Source organism: Taudactylus pleione, unplaced genomic scaffold, assembly GCF_031769625.1.
Source record: "Taudactylus pleione unplaced genomic scaffold, aTauple2 ptg000019l, whole genome shotgun sequence".
In the NCBI taxonomy this organism is placed as follows: Eukaryota; Metazoa; Chordata; class Amphibia; order Anura; family Myobatrachidae; genus Taudactylus; species Taudactylus pleione.
In genome coordinates, this window is record NW_028284421.1 from 22,435,112 (window position 1) to 22,457,325 (window position 22,214).

Below are 22,214 nucleotides of genomic sequence, written 5' to 3' on the forward strand. Positions count from 1 at the left end.
CTACCTTGTGAGGTTTTTTTCCAACAGACAGAAATCTAAAACTGTGCAGAGAGATGTTGGTAAAAAATTGTCAGCTGCAGTCGCACGTGAAACGCCATCATGTCCTCCTGCAGTTTCTGCAGCTGCCAGGAAAAGACTAAACTTTCCTTACAGAATGCCTGCTGGTCATGCAGATCAGTCACCAAAAAATTACATCTGGTCGGGCCTGAAAGAACTGCCTACTAGTGACATGTCTTCTACCATGACTAGGTGTAATATGTTCTCTACTCACAGAATGGTGGAGGACTATTTCAGAGATAACATCCTAATAGGCATGTCAGACAGTCCCTTTCAGTACTGGCAGGAAAAAGAGGCAATTTGCAGTCCCATACACAAACTGGCTTTGCATTACTTAAGTTGCCCACCCTCCAGTGTGTACTCCGAAACAGTTCTCAGTGCAGCTGGCAACCAGTGATCGGCATATGAGGTTACTTCCTCAAAATGTGGAAAAGATGATGTTCATTAAAATGAATTACAAATTCCACGAGGAAGACCTCTACCAACAATTACATCAAAAAATTACAGATGCGCCTATGGTGGATCCCAGGGGGGACGAATTAATATTGTGTGAAGAGGATGTACACACTGATGAGGATGACTAGGACGATGACAACTAGTAATGTAAAGCCAGTTTGTGTATGGGATCATTTTCATATCACATTGGTAGCTTGTTTTATGGGGGTCCAAACAAACCAATCATTTCAGCCACAATTGGCAGTCCTTGTCACTGAAATGATTGGTCTGTTAAACTGTGAATGTCCTGTTTCGTATACAACATAAGAGCAGGTGCTCTGCACCTTTCTCCTTTCCATTATGTGCTGGTTGGGGCATTGCTGCCTGACATTTTAAATTAATGTTATGGTTGGTTTAGGAACCAATGATTTGTTTTTAAATTAATTTATTATCAATTTTACAGCCAAGGGCTGCACCAATAAATGTATTTTTATTATTAATTATTCAGCCAGGGGCTGCACCAAAGAATTGTTTATTCATTTATTTATTATCAATTTTACAGCCAGGAGCTGCACCAATTAGTATCAACTATCAATTCTTCAATCCTCAAGGGTATACCAACCATCATCTTTGCACAGTCCACAACTATTAATATTTATATCAATCAGTTTTGAGCCAGCAAGCTGGATGCAACCTTTTGGCCCTTTAACTAATAAAAAAAAAAATCAATATTGTGAGCTGTGAGGTGGTCATAATTGACTGGAAACAAGTGGAAATAAATGTTATTGAGGTTATTAATACTGTAGGAACAAAAAAAGGCCCATTTTATGTGATTTCAGCTGGTTTTTTTTTTTATTTTTTAAGACAAAAATCCAGATGATGAGGTTTTGGCAAAACCAATCCAGATCCAAAAACAGGGGAGATCCAGATCCAAAACCAAAACACGGGTGTCAGCGCACATCTCTAATTTTGGGTAGATTTTTAGAGGGTCCTACACCCCTTTTTCCTAGCCCATTATTTCCTTATTAAGACTTCCACTGATAAGGTTTCCATATAGCTTTAAATCTGAGTGATTTTTTACCAGTTATATTTTCCAAAAATTTGTCTATGCAAAGAGGCCAGAAATTAATTTGGCCGATTTTATATTTGGACTATATTTTTGTGAATCATGCTCCATCTCCTCCCTTCTGTTGGTAATTTATTATTATATAGAGAAAACTCTAGAGCAGAATTTTTTTTTGTTTAATAAAAAAGGACTTTGCAGGGAAAGCAGGATAAGTACGAGTCCTTTAAATCCAGGTTATTTCAAAATAAATACAGTAAAGGACAAACTGTTTTAAAAAGCCATGTAAAGTAATAACCACAATTTATCCAGCAAATAACTTATGTTTTTTGGGGGGCAAAAAAAAGATGTGCCATTATCAAAAAAAAAAAAAAGAGATGGTGTTCTCACCAAAAATATTTTCCAGCCAGGTAGCATGAAGGAGCCTTCGCAATAATGAAATGATGAAATACTGACCTTCTATGGATTCTAACTTTATTAACATTTTATATATTCTCCGCTTATTCTTAGAGACTTAGTCACCCCAATTGCTTTGTCATAGACACAAATATTTTTTTTAAGTGCCCAGACACTGCTTGCTTTGGCACAGACACACATACTTTTAAGTGCCCAGATACTGCTCAATTGCGTGTGTGTGCGTGTGCGTGCGTGTATACTTGCAGGCTCCACCTTTCTTCTTTTTTTTTTTTTTTTACAGCTCCCAGATACGCAGAAAAGAGAGAGAGTGTGGACGTAGGAGGACCACTCTCCAATGCGTTCAGGCAGCAGTTCCCGCCCGGACAGCGGACCCTTGCTTTTATTCAGTGGAAAAATATCTGCCCTCCAGCCTGACACCATCCTGCACTGTGACGTGACTGAAAGTTGAGCTGTGCCGATGTCACAGTGCCATCTTCTATACCCTCAGAGGCTCTGCGCAGCATCTGCACAGTGTGCGGCAGAAATAGGTGATCGTCGGCAACAAGGAAGCGTTTGCGAGTGTGCCAGGTGTCACAGGACGCAACACATTGGAGAAAGTGCTGGGCGAGCTTCTTGCAGGGCGGACCGCCCGAAAAAAAAAAAAAGCCTGAGGAGAACACAGATGCTTTGATTGGTTACATGCTGCTGACCTAACTCCTCCCACTTTAAAGCTGCCTAAACATGGAAGCACGAGAGTTGCAGAGATGAAAGACTGTGCAGATGCTTTAGGTCCAAAGGGTCTGACTGCCTGCAGGTGTTGGAGCCAGGGGTGTAGTGAGGGTGGGTGGCTCCAGTGGAGCATGAGCTCAAGGCGCCAAAATGGACAGAGGGGGCCCTCCAGGGTTCCAGAATTCATGGGGCGCTGCACAGTATGACGGCCGCCTGTTAGTTTTATCTTGGTTCATTTGCTCTATATCCTAAATAAGTTAACGTTCTGAGGTCCGTGTCCACATTTCATGCTCCCTCAAGCTGCCCAGATTGCCGGCCCTCCCTCCTCTGTGATCATCATCTTATCAGATTGATTACATTCACCTCTTACCTCTTTAATTCCCTCCCCTCTCTATCCTGTGATGGCTCTTTGTCCCTCCCCTCTCCTTTCTTATTGGCTTCTGTCACCACCCCTCTCCTCTCTTTTTCTTATTGGCTTCTGTCACCACCCCTTTCTACCCAGTGATCGGCTCTTTGCCCATCCACTCCTTTCTTATTAGCTTCTGTCACCACCCCTCGCCTCTCCTTTTCTTATCGGCAGGTATGAGTTTAAAAAAAGTCACTAAAGGTGTTCCTAGGCATGACCATACAGTTGAAAGGTCTTTTTAAAAATACTGTATTAGGAGACCTGAAATAATGGTGGTAGACAGAACAGGTTAGTAGTACTCACATTAATATAGGTGCAATGTATATTTGCGAAGTAGGAGCATAGCTGAGAATGGAGCTTCCCATAGGTGTTCCCACTCCAGTGATAGCTGCTTGGGGCAGTAATTGCAGTAATAAGCTGTGCACCCTGTGGAATCTCACTCTAGCACATGTACTCTGTCAATTTAAGCTAAATGATCAGAATATATAAAACAATGTGCTCTATTGACTTATATTCAAATGAGATAAAAGTCAGATCCTAGGTGTTATATATAAATAAAGCAGTGCCAAAGGAGTTAGCCCTTAATGTCAGATAATGTATCACTGAAGCATTCTATTCCCCCAATGGGACCACAATGCCAGCGTGATACTGCCACTGTTTGCTGTTTTTGTCTTCATTTCAGTATTCCCCCGCATGCCTGCCATACCCCACTGGCACAGTTCAGTACAGGGAGGGAGGCGCCATGATATGCACTTTCTCCGGGCGCCATGGTTCCAAGTTACTCCTCTGGTTAGAGCGCTGCCACATTATCTCCTGTACCAAGTATTGAAAACATGAGATACCAGGTGTTCTGAACTAAAAAGCAAACCCAAAACTAGAATGAGATTTGTGTTAATTTGTTATCATTTTAGAAAATACAAATAGACAATGGAACTAAACAGATTAAATGATCATGGTGTATTTTATAATTACATATTCAGCAGATATAAACCTTAACTAGCTTTTAGTTTATTGGAAAAAAAAACCCTAATTTGCTAAATAACATTTTCAAAATAATTAGAAATGTCAAGACTTGAGAGTGGCAAGTTAATGCCCTTACATGCCATCCTGTCAGATAAGAACTTGCAGTGTTATTCCCTTACCACACACACTATAAACACTTCTCATACACAAAAACAGAATTTATATGGACTTACCTAATCGTAGTTCTCCAAAGTTTCCACAGCCAATCTTCTTTCCCACCCTGAAGTTGGGTCCCACCATAAGGACCCCTGAGGAGGTGGTCGAGCTGGATGGCCGGGAACTATGTCCAGTCCGCACTGGCAAAGCTTTAGCTGCTCGTGGCCTGTCATCCTTCTCCCTGTTACTATGGTCCATGTTCCTATACCATAAGAGCTAGGCCTTGGAATCCCAGCAAATGCTAGGGGACTCCCAATCCAAGCAGCCACAAAAACAATAGGGGCTTAAAAATGATGCAGCCAGGTACCCTCAGGGGCCGAAAGAACAGATTACATCACCAGGCAGTGCTGTCAGGGTACCATCTCAAAGCCACTCCGTAACGTCATGACGATGTCTTCCCATTGTACCCTTTGTGAAGGCTCCTGAAGAAACAGAAAAGTTAGTGCAATTTGTGAACAGTAATAATATAAAGATGGCTAAATGAAAAAAAAAAAAAATGATGATACTTAACATATAGGCAACAATATATGTGCCAGGTTAAACCTTCATCCATCTATACACTTGCTTTTGGAATGGAAAACATTAAATTCAAATATTTTAGGATTGGATAAAAGTTGTTCCATTTTGTACAACCAACCCTCTCATATTCTAACCATTTGCCACATTGGGATGCCCAGGTGCAAAAAAACCTAACAAAAACAAAACAAAAAACCCCAAAAAACCTGTTTTTTTGTTTTTTTTTTTAAATTCCCTTATATTTATCTAAACTAAATTAAACAGGCATAAATGCCTACAAATATTTTTACACTATTTTATCTAGGTTCTTCAGTTGGCCTGCTAAACTCATCATTCAGGTAAGGTTCCATTGCCTTGCCTGTAACTCCATTATGAGAATACACTCTTTAAAACCACACATTTCTGACAAAAGCAGCCAAAAGTGGTACCTGTAACCCGTAACTTTCTGCTAAATAGTGCACGGACAGAGGGTGAGGGGGGGGGGGGGGGTTAAATTAAAGAAGACAAAATATTGTATCCCCAAAAACCTAAAAATAAAACAAAATTGACTTAAAAGTGTAAACTAAAACCACCAAAGGAATATGAACTAACTTGTCTAAACTACAGTTTTTTTTCTGGTGATTAGAAGCAAATGGATGATTGCTGCATGGTCCCATAAATTACGAGATTTCCTATCCAACTAGTCGTCGCACCCAAATGCGCCGTGCAAACTAATGGCCGCACTCTGCACAATGTCACGCACCAGACTCTCGGGTCCTGTTACTTGCCCCTCCACTGTCTCTCTAGGCTGTCCCTGAGGTCAGCAGGCCATAGATGTCCCTGCAGTGCATTACTCTGCCTGTCAACATGCCAGAATTCCCGCCAGTACCTGCGCATGGGTGCCGCCATGTTGGCCTCCATCACCTGTTCTTTATTAGCCAATCGCTTATGCAGTCCAAGCTCAGCTGACCGCAGCATCAAATCAGGAAACCGCAACCCCTATAATAAGGACTTCCTGAAGCACTAACCGGTTGCCAATGAAATGTTGATTCCTCAGATGCCTAACGGGTCTCTAGCAGTCTCAAGTCTACTCAGCTGTTCCTGCCCAGACAGTGCAGTGTGCTATTCGGCATGAGACACAAACATCAATTCAGGCACCAAAAGTCCAACTTTGGGTGGATTTCTTTTCACCACCTCAGGTCGATGTGAGCAAAGTTAATGGGCGCCAAGTGGCACAAACAAATGAATGTTGCCCTTCACTGGGCAGACGGGACTGCGGGAACGAGTAAACAATTGAATTCCCCCCTATAAAGTACAATCAATCTGCAACACCATGCAGCTTCAACAGAGATGTTAAAATTAGGCATTCAATGCTTCTTCTTACAGCTACCTATACACAATTTTTGATTAGCGTTCCCTCAGTTTCTATCTTGTCAATTTTGACAAGAAACATAACCACACAGCATTCACAAATGTTAACACTTAGTACACCTTTTCGGCAATCTAGTACATTCTTTGTACTTTCTTATCAAAACATGGTAAATAACTGGAAATGTATATAAAAAGTAAAACATGTACCCGAAAACAAAGATGGACAACCAGTCATTCACATCTAGGAGGTAAAGGGAACTTGTGCATCCAGTGCCATTAACAGAAACTATTCTAAACTGCATAACAGCCATTTTTTACACTTTTTGCCTCAAATTATGAAATATGCTATTTGGGGAACATGCCTACGTATTTATCTTAAATGGGACATGTTTGGTTTGGCATTCAATATACTGGATTTAGTTTGGTGTTCCCCAACTGTGCACCGCAACCAGGGGTGCCGCCAAGAGTTCTAGTCCGGTCCTAAATCAAATGATTTGTGCCGGCAAGATCTTAAGTCATGTTGGGAACTGCTTTAACTATATCTACAGCGCACTGCCATTTACACAGAGATGCAGACAGCACTGTGCAGACTGCGGCATTTGTGCCTATGCCCCCCTCTGCTCTCCTCCTTTGCACGGCTACATCCTCCAGGCCGCCCTCCATAGCACGGACAGAGTCAGTCCCAGACAGTGGTGTAGGCCAGGGAACAGCATGCCAAAGAGATCCCGAGGAGGACAAAAAGGAGGAGGAAGAGGGGCAGTGAACCAGGGCAGCCAACTCAGGAGCAGCATGATGAACTGGAAGCCCCCTGAGCCGAGGAAGGCCCAGTCACCAAGGTTTTGGAGAGCTTAGGAGTGTATTTGTAAATCGAGAACTATAAGAAAATGAGTGCTGCAAGAGTTATGGGCTGTAGTCTGTTCTTAATATTCATTCATCTATATATCTATCTATCTCTCTCTCTATATCTATATATCTATATCTATATCTATCTCCCCCAAGGGTCCGGCTATCCAAGTACCATGCCGCTGTTTAGGTGCCTTTCCAAAAAGGACACATATTGAGTGCTGTCCTACTTGCTGTCATCTATATTATAAATAGAGGCTAGATCCGACGTTTCGGACCCATGTGAGACCTCTGTCAAGGTTCAAAATTGCCACACAAGGTTCAAGCCTTCGAAGAAGGCTTTGTTTGTGTTTTAACGAGTTACAACTCTGAGGGTTGTGATTCAGATTTAGGGGTCTATGTATAAAAATAAATACAATTATTTACAGAACAGTTTCAGCATCATGTTATTAATTGTTGCGATGTACTAACATCCTAATGTGGGAGTGAAATCTTCTGCAGAAGGCTAATTAGAGCTGCAGACCGCAGTCCCCATTATTATCAATGATTTGTGCCATTATTATCAATGGGGACAATGGTCTCATCCCTATGTACTGAAATCCAAAAAGCTTAACTTTCTAGAGTTTGGCCCATGCTGCCTCAAAAAAAAAAAAATCTGAGACGCAAAGGGTGCCTTGAACAAGGAAAGTTTGGTAACCACTGATTTAGATTGTTTTATACCACTTTGACATATAGGTGCAACAGATGTTGATACTAGCAATGGTACAAAACCACATCAGAAAGTTATTTTAGCAAGGCTACGAATAGCTAGTCTTCAACAATACAGACCATAATTCATATACCTGCCGGTAACAGAACAATTAACTTAAAAACAATTCTCCTTTACTTTTATTTCACCCTCAAATAGTGCAAGAAGCCGCTGCACAAGGTCTGAAATGCTTTTCAACAATATTTTATTTTATTATTAAATCACAACTGTAACAGGATACAAAGTCAGAGCAAACCTAGTATAATCTGACTGGTACACAAAAGTACAGTGTATGGCTTGCTACACTGAGCTGTTTTCCCATAATGTGTCTAAATCAAGAATAGAAGTACAATATGTATTTCTTTTATGTTTAATATAAAGGGGGATAGCAGAAAAACTGTAGACAAAACTAGTGAAAACAAAATGCTCACTCTCGTCCATAATCTGTCTTGCAAAAATGTATGTGTTACTAATGGGTCATGAAGACCCTAAATAGCTCTCTAATAGCACATACAGCAGGCCTGCACAGACAGCAAATTCTGTATTCCTAGCACTGCACCAGCTTTTGGACTTCCTAATGAAGATTGTGATGTTCTTTAATTCTCCTTTCAGTTTGGGGGTATACAATTTTTAAGGTCATGTTCTAAAATGGATCCTCAAATAATAAAACTCATTTAAATATTCTATTGGTTAAGACAATAGTTTTTGGCAGGCAGAAAAAGGTGCGTTAAACTGCAGCTTTCACTTTCATATATGAAAGCCTTCTACTCTTCAGCCTACCAGGGAGTTATAATTCTCCCTTTCTCTGTTGCTATAAATAACCAAGTCTCTCACCCTGCCGGCTGCTTTCTCAGATCAAAGGACTTTAACCTGGGTGGTGGTTTCCCAGATCAATGTTTCCTTGATGACTGTCCCATCCCTGTGCCAATATAGAACTAGAATTCACTGATGACCTAACCCCCCCAGTCAAAGGCAGTGGCAGCGTGGTCAGGTAAGTACTGGGTTGGGGGCACTGCTTAAGGGGAACGGCTTTAGGGGGCACAAATACTAGGGGTACAGCATAAGGGGCACAAATACAGGAGGCACTGCATAAGAGGCACAGAGGTGATGATCCTGCAAATGTCATACCAAAGGCGTACGCACAAAGTGGGCGTGTCCTTGTGATAGTTAGGCCACACCCTATTTTTGCACACGCCTTCGGTGAAAATAAATCGGTAATAATGCTAATTAATCACTTAATTCTACTTATATCAGATAACTAAAGTAAAGCATCAGGTGTTGCGATCAAATATTATAACATCATTAAAACATCTAATGGTGAAAATAAATTGTCAGATACCACAATTCTGGCAATAAATCAGTTTCTCATAACGTGTCAAAAATGCACATACCCAAATGACATACGCACATCTCACATATGACGATATTTCTTAGACAAGACGTAGAAGCACCGGTATATTACATATTATGCATAAAGAACTGGATAATTGTTACCTATTTTCACCTTTTTATATATTTTTTATATGTATTGAATTGAGCAAACTTATTTGTATTATTATTTGATGTCTATTTAGGGGTGACGAGAACCAATTCTTTACCCATATTCTAGTCAGGTTACCCCATTATTTTATACGGAAAATAAAATAAAGGTTATATTTTAACATTATAATTAAAACAATTTTACAATTTCTTGAAAAAAGTATGCCCAAACCTAAGAATCTTTTTTGGGCCTTTTTTTGGCCTTGGCTGAAACAAACAGGTATGAGCATTTATATTGATTTTTGGGAGCACCTCCAGCAATAGTAAACAATAACTGATGATTAGATACATGTTAGTTGTATATGCTGGTTGATCATCATTGTTGAGAAATAGTTTTTTGTCCTGTGGGGGGAATTCTTTTCTTTTTTCAAATCTTTGTTATGCTGAATTCTTTACATGTCCCTTGCATAGATATAATTACAGTAATTTGTGGAACTTGTGTTCCTGGAGGCTTCATGACAGTGGGGTATAGATGTGTGCTAACCAGGAGCTGGCACTTTAAAATGTAGAAAGTCTGACTAGTTCCTCCCCATCTATATTCCCCTACAAGCCAGTCTTAATTTGCCTACACACTTGTCAATCTGCACACGATCCCATGATGTGTACGGCAGCTCTGCACACAATTTGGTGTTTAAAGTGTCCAATTTACAAACGATCTATCATGCATCCCGACTTTTTCCAGTGCATTGTGTCCCAGATTGGCAGATCTGCCCTACAGCAGGGCAGATCTAAAGATGTGATGTGCGACCAGCGGGGACGCGCATCGCATCGTGAGTGGAGACTCACGATTTGGGCATATTTTAAACTGTCATTCCAATGTGTCGGAATCGTCCAGATCGGGTAAATTATCGCCAAGTGTGTAGGTACCATTAGGAAACTGTGCCCGAGGAGAGCTGGAAAGATACTGCAGAGGAGGAGGTGAAGCAAGTACACATAATACCAAACACATAACGTTTGTAAAAAGGTTCTAAAAAACAGTAGCACAAAGTAAAACCAGTCATAACGTAGAATGATAACCAACCATGGCAGGAAAGAACAGCGCCGGGTGGGCGTCCAGTGTCCCATGTGGAATCGGAGAAAGGGATTTATCGGTAACTACCAAAATCCTGTTTTCTCCTTCATCCACTAGGGGACACTGGAGGCTTCATGACAGTGGGGATGTCCCAGAGCTCCCATCTCGGGCAGGAGAGAGCCGAGAACCCTGCAAAACAGCACAACCATATTGCGAGGCAGATGCTGCGAACGTATCAAAACAATAAAACCAGACAAAGGTATGTCGGCCCGACCAAGTGGCCGCTCGACAAAGTTGAGTCATGGAAACCCCGCGGGCAGACGCCCATGAGGGACCCACCGAGCGTGTGGAACGTGCGGTGATGGAAGCCGGAGGTTCCTTGGAAGAGGCCACAAAGGCCTGCCTAATGGTCAGATGAATCCAGTGTGCAATAGTCTGCTTGGAAGGCGACCAACCAGGACGAGCGACATCATACGGGACAAACAGGGAATCTGTTTTCCGTAGAGATGCGGTCCCATCTACGTAGATCCTGAGGGCTCTAACAATGTCCAGGGATCTGGAAGCTGGCGAGTCCTCTGGAAGAACCGGCACCACAATAGGCTGGTTTATGTGGAACGCAGAGAGCACTTTAGGAAGGAATGCCATCTGCGTACGGAGTCCAGCCCTATCTGCATAGAATATCAAGTACAGAGGATGACAGGAAAGAGCCCCGAGCTCCGACACTCGCCTGGCTGAAGCCAGGGCTAGGAGAAGTACCACCTTCCACGAGTGGTACTTAAACTCAACCGTCTGTAATGGTTCAAACAGTGAAGACTGCAAGAAAGAGGACGAGATCCAAATCCCACGGAGCCGTGGGAGGGACAAAGGGAGGTTGCAAACTGATAACCTCCTGCAAAAAACATCCGGGAGTAAGGCCAGTTTCTTCTAGAAGAAAATTAACAGTGCTGAAACCTGAACCTTCAGGGTTCCAAGACGTAGGCCTGCTGAGTATACTGCCTGTAGGAAAAGAAGGCGTGTGGACACCTTGAACGTTGTAGGGGGCGATCCCCGACATACACACCAGAACACATAAGCCTTCCAGAAACGATGATAGTGTCTTGAACTAACTTCCTTCTGGGCCCAGAGCATGATAGAGATTACAGTAGATGGGATCCCCTTTCGCCTTAAGATTGCCCTTTCAACAGCCACGCTGTCAAACGTAGCCGCCTCAAGTCTGAACAGACAAAAGTACCCTGCTGTAGGAGATTCTCTCGCAGCGGTAGAGGCCACGGTTTATCCATTAGCAGTAGACGCAGGTTGGAATACAAAGCTCTGCGGGGCCAATCTGGAGCCACTAACAGAACCCTCTCCCTTTCCCTCTTGATGCATTGCAGAAGCCAAGGCAGAAGAGGAATTGGCGGAAACAGATAGACTAATCGGAACTGCCAGGGTGTTGCGAGTTAGTCCACTGCCACGGCCTCCGGGTCTCTTGTCCGAGAGCAGTACAGAGGCAGTTGATTGTGTCTGGACGCCATGAGGTCGACTTGTGGAAGGCCCCACATCTGAACAAGCTGTTGAAACACCTGGGGATGGAGCGCCCACTCCCCGGGATGTACGTCCTGACGACTGAAGTAGTCAGCCTCCCAATTATCCACGACTGGAATAAATATTGCCACTGCGAATTTCTCCTCCCAGAGAAGAATGCGACTTACCTCCTTCTTTGCTGCCCGACTTCTGGTGCCGCCTTGTCTGTTTATGTACACCACCGCCGTGGCATTGTCCGACTGGACTCGGACAGTTTGACCCCGCAACAGGTGATGCACTAGTTGAAGAGCATAATACACTGCCTGTAATTCCAAGATTTTTATGGGCAGCCTTGCTTCCTGTGGAGTCCAGCGGCCCTGGAAGTGGTTCTCCTGAGTCACTGCCACCCACATCTGTGGGGAGGAGAATCCAATTACACACTCAGAACCTCTTGCTCTCCAACAGATGAGATGAACTCAACCACCAGAGAAGAGATAGAGTTCTGGGGGCCAGCTTCACTCGTTGGTGAAGGAATATATGGGATCCCGACCACGGGGAGAGGCAGTCCAGTTGAAAAGGTCTGGAGTGGAAGCCGCAGTATGGAATGGCTTCGAAGGTCGCAACCATCTTCCCGAGGAGTCAGGTGCACCGATACTAGTCGATGTTGTAAGATCAGCCGCACCATCTCACACCCCCAGAAATTGAAGCCCGTGTTGCCTGCAGATGGGACTTGGGAAAGTTCAGGATCCACCCATGTCGTATGAGGAGCCAGTGAGTCACCAGTATGATTTGTAATAACAGTTTCCCAAAAGAGCTTTCAGGAGGAGATCGTCCAGGTAAGGGACAATCGTGACTCCCTGAGTCCGAAGGAGAGCCATCATCACTGCAATAACCTTGGTGACTATCCTGGGAGCCGAAGGGTAAGGCCTGGAATTGAAAATGTGAATAGTAGGAATGCATGGTGAAGTGGCCAGATGGGAATGTGTAGGTAGGAATCTTATGTCCAAAGACACCAGAAACTCGTTTTGCTCGAGCCCCGCAATAACAGATTGAAGGGACTCCATCTTAAATTTGTATACTCTCAGATAGGGATTGAGATCCTTCAGGTTCAAAATAGGTCTCACCGATTCGTCTAGCTTCAGAACCACGAACCCTTGTTTTAATTGATGTGTGGGGACCTGTACTAACACTCGAGCGTTCACAAGTTTGTGAAGCTTTAGATCCTCTTCCAGCCATGGTACACAACACTGACATACAAATAATACAGTGTAGTGGACAGTGTCAGAGTAGAGACTGAGATATATAGTAGGAGATAAGGGCAGAGAGGGAGGAGAGCCACACCCGCCCAAACAGCACTGTTAGCAGTGCCAAGAGTGCTTATGCAAATAAATCACAAGGTATTACCCTGTGCTCCTATAAAGCCTAACCCCACTGATTACTCACGAATCCTGGGAGGCTGTCTCAGCGCTGACAAAACAATCAGCGCAGCCCAGCAGCAGTACTGTAATGTCTGCTGGCTGTGCTATGGAAGCACCAAGGCAGCTGGGAGCAAGTAGCAGACCTCCGCATTGGTGCCAGTTTTAAATACTGAATATTGTGCCTGCGGACTGCCGCTGCCAAGCAACACCACCTGCCTGAAAACCTCCCTAATCAGGGAGTCAGGATATACACAGTCACTGCCTAGGCTACCGGTGGTGGTGAGGCGAATGGGGGCGACATGCGACACATGCAGCGCGTCATGGAACTACCCTGGAGACAGTGGTCTCTGTAGCAGGAGAACCCATGCGCGAGCCGCAAGCAGCTGCGATGGAGCTGCCGGGGGGACTCTATCCTCACAGACACGCAGGGACAGTCAGCTGCCTGTCATGTCCTCAGTGATTGTATTCAGCATCTTCTGTAACTATCTATTAAACTAAACTATGCCCTGAAGAGAAGCCCAAAGTATGACCAGCTCCCTTGGGCACAATAGATTGGCTTGTAGGGGGAGGAGCTAGTCACACTTTCTACATTTAAAGTGCCAGCTCCCAGTTAGCACAAATATATACCCCACTATCATGAAGCCTTCAGTGTCCCCTAGTGGATGAGGGAGAAAAATATATTAGGGAAGAAACTTGAACAGTGGGAACTTTTCAAAGATGCTTTGAGAACAAGAAAGAATTACAAACATAAGAAACTACGATCATTGACCAAAAAGACTAAAATTTACAAGAGAAGAGATTTTGCGACTGGAAACCTATATAGATGGCAAAAAAGAACAGGGAGATCAGTTGGAACTGGCAAGTCTGAACAATACACCTCTTCTGAAGTTATGGGTGACTAGAACCAATTCTTTACCCATATTCTAGCCCGGTTACCCCATTATTTTATACGGAGAATAAAATAAAGGTTATATTTTAAATTATAAATTAAAACAATTTCACATTAAATATGGGGTGCCTAAACTAATGAAAAAGTTTATATTGGGGTAATTTGAGGACATCTTTTAACCCCCAAAGATGACAATTATTGGAAACTGTCAATTGCCTAATTAGGGGGTTGTCCCGACATTTTAACCTTAAAATAAAGATTTTCCTTTCCTTTCCAAAAAGCAAATTCACTCTGACCGGTTCAGTGGGATTGCAATTTGAACCTAAATGGGATTGACCCCCAAGTGTTACATAAAATGTCTCTGCTGCAATCTCCTACTTTAAAATATCACATTTAGAATGTGATATTTTAAAGTAGGAGAATATATATATTTTACACACACACAAACTCACACCAATCAGCACAGAACTGAAACAACCTGCTTAATACTGTATAGGTCACCCTTTTGCCTCCAAAACAACTCTGACCGGTTGAGGCATGTACTCAGCAAGACCGCTGAAGGTTTCCTGTGGTATCTGGCACGGGATGCAATCGGGAAGCTGGCTGACATTATACCGACAGCCGGCTTCCCGACTGTCATATCCTGGCAAGTGTGAAATGACCTGCGTCTATATGTAGACGCTGCTCATTTCACAGACGCTGGGAGACTGGCGCCCAGCATCCCGATCGAAGGCTAGGGGAAAAGAGCATTAGGGTTACGCTCCCCTGGGGGGGACTTAGGTTTAGGCAGCGGGGAAGGGGGGGGGGGGGATTAGGGTTAGGCACCGCTAAGGAGGGTTAGGTTAGTCATTACTTACCTTACGACGATCAGAATTTCCAGTGCTGTCGGGCTGCCGCTGCCGGGATCTGTTCCAGTGTCAGGCTGCTGCTGCTGTCGGGCTGCCATGCGGCCGGCGGTATTTCATACAGATTCCTCTGACACCAAGATGTTAGCAGCAGTTCCTTTAAGTCCTGTAAGTTGTGAGGTGGGGCCTTCATAGCTCGGACTTGTTTTTCAAGCACACCCCACAGATGCTCAATCAGATTGATATATGGGGAATTTGGAGGCCAAGTCAACACCTTGAACTCAGTCGTATCCCTCAAACCATTCCTGAACAAGTTTTGGCATGTGGGGCGCAATATCCTTTTGAAAGAGGACACAGTTATCAGGGAATATCGTTTCCATGAAGTAGCATACTTGATTTGCAACAACATTTACGTAGGTGGAATGTGTCAAAAGGAACAACCACATGAATGCCAGGACCCAAATTTATGTGGATGACGACAGAACGTTGCTCAAAGCATCAAACTGCCTCCGTTGCCTTGCGTTCTTCCCATAGTGCATCCTGGTGCCATCCATTCCAAGGGTAAAGAACGTACATGCACCCGGCCGTCCACAAGAAGTAAAAAAACAAACATGATTAATCAGTTTAGGCCACATTCTTCCATTGCTCCATGGTCTGTTCTGATGCTCACATGCCCACTGTAGGCTCCTTTGGCGGTGGACAGAGGTCGACAGATCTGCGGCTACGCAGCAAGAGGCAATGCACTGAGTATTACGGTAACCAGCATTAACTTTTTCAGCAATTTGTACTACAGTAGCTCCTCTGTGGGTTAGGGTCAGGTGGGCTAGCCTTCACTTCCCACGAGCTTCAATAAACCTTGCGCGCCCATGACCCTGTCGCAGGATGACCTTCCTTGGACCACTTTTAGTAGGTACTAACTACTGCATAACTGGAACACCCTACAAGACCTGTTGTTTTGGAGATGCTCTAACCCAGTTATCTAACCCTCACAATTTGGACCTTGTCAAAGTTGCTCAGATCTTTAAACTTGTTTTACCTGCTTCCAACAAGTCAATTTTAAGAACTGACTGTTCAGTTGCTGCCTAATATATCCCAAACCTTGACAGGTGCCATTGAGAGTCGCGAGTGGGCCCTACTTACCCGGGTCCGGGCACAGCTCCCCATCCACAGCAGCCCAGCACACGCTGCTGTGTGCTGGGCTGCATTGGGAGACTGTCCGAGGCTGCTAAAGCAGCAGCCCCGAGCAGTCTCCTATGCCAAAGGGGGGAGCGATCACGCTGATCTCACACCCCATTGGCTGTGCGCCAGGCTGAGGGGCACACAGCGACACCCCCCCTCCCCAGCGCCGCAAATGTTGTTGTTTTTTTAAGGGGGGCGTGGCCACGCCTTCCACAATTAGGCCTCGCCCCCTACCCGCACCCGGCCGGCGGGACCCGTTGGAGCATGCAGATGATGGTCGTCCAGTGTGTATGAATGACCATCATCTGCAGATATATGTCAGGTGTGTACCTTCCTTTAAGTCCCAGTTATTACTCGAATAATAAACTGTAGTACAGATATGTAACATGGCAAAATGGATTAGATAAGAATCATAGATACCAATCTTATTAAATGAAGTATAATATGAGAAAGATACTGTAATGATTACAATATATATAAAAAAAATTAAAAAACTTAAGAACGACAGAAACAGAGAAAAATAATTTGCCTATTACAAAAATAGCCATAGAAAATTAACAGTCTTGCTTATGGCGCACACACGGTCAGATTTTTCTTCAGATCTGAACGATAACTATTTAAAAAATTGTTCAATTGTTCATATCTGAAGGAAAATCTGATATGTCTGAACAATGAACGATGAGCGTTCCCGATGGTCAGATAACGATATCTGACATCTGAAGTGTTTGCAGTCAGTTTTGGACGATTTGAGTCACTTTAATGCAGTCAAAACTCGTTCATCTGACACATCCGTGTGTATGCTCCATTACATGAATCGGTTTGCAGGAAGAGCAAGAATTGTACAAAAGTTCTGGAGTGTTCCCATTAGGCTTTTTAAGCAGGGTGCCGCACCCTGCCTGATTTTAAAGGGTCAAAATGCGCCCGGCCCTTTTAGAGGTGCCCCGCTATGACAGCCTGCCCTGTGCCTTCCCCATTAGCAGGCTGCAGTGTTCTGCGAATGGGAAAAGTTGCAGTTACCGATCTCCGCACGGCAATTATTCATCATGAGGGGAGAGCCTGGGGGAAGCCCGACAGCTCCGTAAGTGCTGGACATGCCCCTTTTCAGGAGCGTGTGCAGAATCTCCATGCCCGCAGTCTAGCGGGAACAGGTGTGTGAGATATATATATATATCATACATACATACACACACACACACACACACACTGCATCCGGAAAGTATTCACAGCGCTTCACTTTTTCCACATTTTGTTATGCTACAGCAGTGGTTCCCAAACTGTGCACTGCAGCACCCTGGGGTGCCTCGGGACACTTGCAGGGGTGCCTCAGGTTGGTGATCCAGCACCAAATCAAATTTCTTTATGGTCAATGTAATGTAAATATGTGCACAAATAGAAGCACAAACCTGTCCACCACTATTTAACCAAACCTAAGGATGACCGTTGAGCACAATTTACTTCACTGTACTACTTCACTACATTTTTCTCTGAATTTCTCAATAACAAACTTTTGGCTTAGGGGTGCTGTGAAAACAATGTTGATACACTAGGGTGCCCTGATTCAAAAGAGTTTGGGAACCACTGTTACAGCCTTATTCCAAAATGGAATACATTTTTGTCCTCAAAATTCTACACACCATACCCCATAATAATGACAACATGTAACAAGTTCTTATATTTTTGCAAATTTAATTAAAAAAAATAAAAACCTAAGAAATCACATGTACATAAGTATTCACAGCCTATAGGGCCCCATCCATCTGCGATGGATTGCCGCGATCCCACGATGCTGCAACCCGGCATCGCAGAAATCCAACATGTTGGATTTTGCAGATTTGATGATCGATCAATAAATTATCTCGCAATCAAATCGCCGATATTTAACATGGCAAATGTCTGCGATCCGGCGACAGATCGCAGAATATCGATGGTGGGAGGTTGGCATTTCCACCCAGAAACACCGGCATTTCCCAACGCATAACACACTCACTGATGTATGGCCACCTTTAGCCATGAAGCTCAAAATTGAGCTCAGGTGCATCCTGTTTCCACTGAAAATCCTTGAGATGTTTCTACAGCTTAATTGGAGTCCACCTGTGTTAAATTCAGTTGATTGGATATGATTTTGAAAGGCATACACCTGTCTATATAAGGTCCCACACTTGACAGTGCATGTCAGAGCACAAACCAAGCATGAAGTCCAAGGAATTGTCTATAGACCTCCGAGACAGGATTGTCTCGAGGCACAAATCTGGGGAAGGGTACAGAAAAATATCTGCTGCTTTGAAGGTCCCAATGAGCACAGTGGCCTCCATCATCCGTAAATGGAAGTTTTGAACCACCAGGACTCTTCCTAGAGTTGGCCGGCCGTCTAAACTGAGCGACCGGGAAAGAAGGGCCCTAGTCAGGGAGGTGACCAAGAACCAGATGGTCACTCTGTCAGAGCTACAGCATTCCTCTGGACAGAGAACCTTCCAGAACGACAACCATCTCTGCAGCAAACCACCAATCAGGCCTGTATGGTAGTGTGGCCAGACGGAAGCCACTCCTTAGTAAAAAGCACATGGCAGTCCGCCAGGAGTTTGCCAAAATGCACCTGAAGGACTCTCAGACTATGAGAAACAAAATGATCTGGTCTGATGAGACAAAGATTGAACTCTTTGACGTGAGTGCTAGGCATTATGTTTGGAGGAAACCAGGCACCGCTCATCACCAGGCCAATACCATCCCTACATGGTGGTGGCAGCATCCTGCTGTGGGGATGTTTTTCAGCGGCAGGAACTGGTAAACTAGTCAGGATAGAGGGAAAGATGAATGCAGCAATGTACAGAGAAATCCTGGATGAAAACCTGCTCCAGAGCGCTCTTGACCTCAGACCAAGGCAACGGTTCATCTTTCAGCAGGGACAACACCCCTAAGCACACAGCCAAGATATCAAAGGAGTGGCTTCAGGACAACTCTGTGAATGTCCTTGAGTGGCCCAGCCAGAGCCCAGACTTGAATCCGATTGAACATCTCTGGAGAGATCTGAAAATGGCTGTGCAACGATGCTTCCCATCCAAATTGATAGAGCTCGAGAGGTGCTGCAAAGAGGAATGGACAAAACTGCTCAGAGATAGGTGTGCCAAGCTTGTGCCATCATATTCAAAAAGACTTGAGGCAGTAATTGCTGCCAAAGGTGCATCAACAAAGTATTGAGCAAAGGTTGTGAATACTTATGTACAGTCAGGTGCATAAATATTGGGACATTGACAGAATTTTCATATTTTGGCCTCTATTCACCACCACAATGGCTTTGAAATGAAACAAACAAGATGTGCTTTAACTGCAGACTTCCAGATTTAATTTGAGGGTAATTACATCCAAATCAGGTGAATGGTGTAGGAATTACAACGGTTTCTATATGTGATTTCTTAGTGATTTTTATTTTTAAATTAAATTTGCAAAATCTCAAAAAAAAAAAAAAAAAACTTTACACGTTGTCATTATGGGGTGTTGTGTGTACAAGTTTGAGGCAAATTGATTTATTCCATTTTGGAATAAGGCTGAAAAAGTGAAGCGCTGTGAAAACTTTCCAGATGGAAAATATATATATATATATATATATTAAATTAATTTGCAAGTGCAGCACTCAATGGACTCGTAAACAAAATTCAACAGCCTGCCTTGGCTTGCAACGTTACGAGCTTTAATAGCCCGTCTTCAGGCTACAGACAAATCCCTGTCGGAATCCCGAGCGCTGGCATCCCATACAGACATAGCCAAGACCCAGGTTGATGCGCGTGTACTGGAAAAATCCCGTTTTATGACATATGTCTGAAAGAAAATTTCATCTCGTGGGTTAAATCTTCCAAAGTGTAAGCTGTTTGAAGTACATTTTTTTTCAAAGCAAATTTATTGTGGTGGTGGGTGGAATATTAATACTACTCTGTTATAACAAGTAAAGTCTACAGGCTGATGTGTGTGCGGTTTGTGTGTTTAAAGGTGCATACACACAATTTTTTGAACGATTATCCTTAACGATATCATTTATCGTTCAATCGCTGACAAAATAGTTCACTTTGAGTGAAAATGATGAACGATTATCATTCATGCGCGTTCACGTTTGTAGTTCAGTCAGACTGACCAACTCAACAATTTTCACTAAGTTAATATGCAAAAATTGTTTGTAGTTCAAAAAAATCCTTCATTACACTTTAAAAAATCTGACAGATAATCGTTCATAAAATCGTTGTGTGTGTATGCAGCTTTAGTGTAACATCTGTTATTAGTGTAGTGGCTTAATTAGTGTTAGACTAATTAATTGAGCAGAAAAGTGTTTTTAACACAGGTGACTCCAATAGTAATGAAGTGGAAAGTCAAGGAGAAGAGCATGATGTACCTGGTAAAAGCAGTTATGTTAGAGGGCCTGTGCTACTGTAGCTCAGTGTCACTGGTTATTTTACTTTACTACACTACAGGTATTCTGAAATACGGACATTTTTTTTAGCATGACTGAGATAGTGAAACCTTTGCTTTTTGATTGTTCAATTTACAAAAACTTTATTTAAAGCACAAAATTATTTAAAATATTGTACCTTCAGGCTATGAGCCGTATTCAATTTGAGCGGACCCGCGATACTTTTTCGCCTCCCGGAATTTTCATCTATATCGCATGTTTTGCAGGCGGAATAGAATCGCGCGTGCCCGCATATCCCCGTATTCAATTGGAAAGTATGCGAAAACAGGACCCGGAGAACCTTAAACAAGTGGAAAGTCCTGTCAGATTTGGAGAAATCAGCCTGACACCCCCGAAAAGATGCTCTGACATGGGGGTTAGCTATGGTTACCCCCGATTTGGCTTGCTGAAGGTATTTGGTGTTTTTAAACGGGCTCAATAGCTGCTAAATAACGTTTTGAAGAATAGTATTCTGGATGGGTTTTTTGCAGAAAATAACTTATCCCACCAAATTTGGGGTACTTGAAAATGGGGGCCAGCATATTTTAAAGTTGCTAAAGTTTAAAAAATTGTGAAAAATCCACCTGCCGCAAGCCCCTGCAATGAAAAAAAAAAAAACACATGGGGCATACTTGGGAACCCCCCAGAGTCTAGTTCGCTAGTTTTTAACTTTTGTCCCCCAACATTTTTTTTCACCCCCAAATTCAAAGTGATTTTTTTGGGGTGTTGAGTGTTTTTCAAAAATGTTGTGCACAGTTTACCTTTGGAGGACTGTCTGAAGACTACACGGGGGTTCCCACATCGTTGCACCCCAAAACCCCAATTCTGCACTTTTTCCGCCTGCTATTCATAGGCAAAACTTTTCTGCGTATTACGCTGCATTGACTTTCCGCCTAGGCGGAAAGTCTGTCAAATTGAATACGGCGATACTTTTCCGCCTGGCAAAATGACGTCATCAGTGAAACTTTACTGCGGATTCCGGCTTTTCACCTCAAATTGAATACGGGTCTATGTGTATATGGTATAAATGAACCATAAAATTAATCTCATGTATGTACAAACTGTTTGAGCCACAAAAGTATTGGAAATATTGTATAAAATTACCTGTAGGCTGTGTGTAAAGTGTATATAAAACAAATGCATTCTATGTGTATATATGGGGTCCCATTCCCAAGATCTCATTATGGTATACAAATATTCAAAAACACAGAATATTCTGATATCCAAAATAACCCTGGTCCCAAGCATCTTGGATATGGGAGACTCAACCTGTATTATGTAAGCTCCGCAACCATTCATCAGACCTTCATCACCTGATGGAACTAGTCTACTGAAATCTGGCTTTAATATTTTAATACAGCAAGAAAATCAGTTTTCCCAATCATTAATGCAAATAGAAGTGAATATATCTAGAGTACAAAATAAATAAAGAAAGATCAATTAAATAAATTACAAAAATCTTATGTATTGGTCCCCATACAAATGCGACGGATTGCCGCGATCCTGCAACCCAGCATCGCACAAATCCAACATGTTGAATTTTGGCGATTTGACGATCGCGATAAAAAAAAGATGATCGCAATCGTCAAATCGGGGACATTTAACATGTCAAATGTCAGTGATACGGCGACGGTTCGCTGAACATCGATGGTAGGCGATCGGAAATTTCCGA

General features: G+C 43.2%; 1 protein-coding gene across 3 annotated transcripts in view; it reads right to left on the reverse strand.

Annotated features, from left to right (window-relative positions):
• CSNK1G1 (casein kinase 1 gamma 1) overlaps positions 1-22,214 on the reverse strand; it is a 108,277-nt gene that overhangs the window by 57,768 nt on the left and 28,295 nt on the right. For all 3 annotated transcript variants that reach the window (XM_088446042.1, XM_088446029.1, XM_088446036.1), the window contains exon 2: positions 4,283-4,687. In XM_088446042.1, coding sequence (XP_088302168.1) covers positions 4,283-4,463 — 181 coding nt within the window. In that variant the 5' untranslated portion in view covers positions 4,464-4,687. The remainder of the gene's footprint in view (positions 1-4,282; positions 4,688-22,214) is intronic.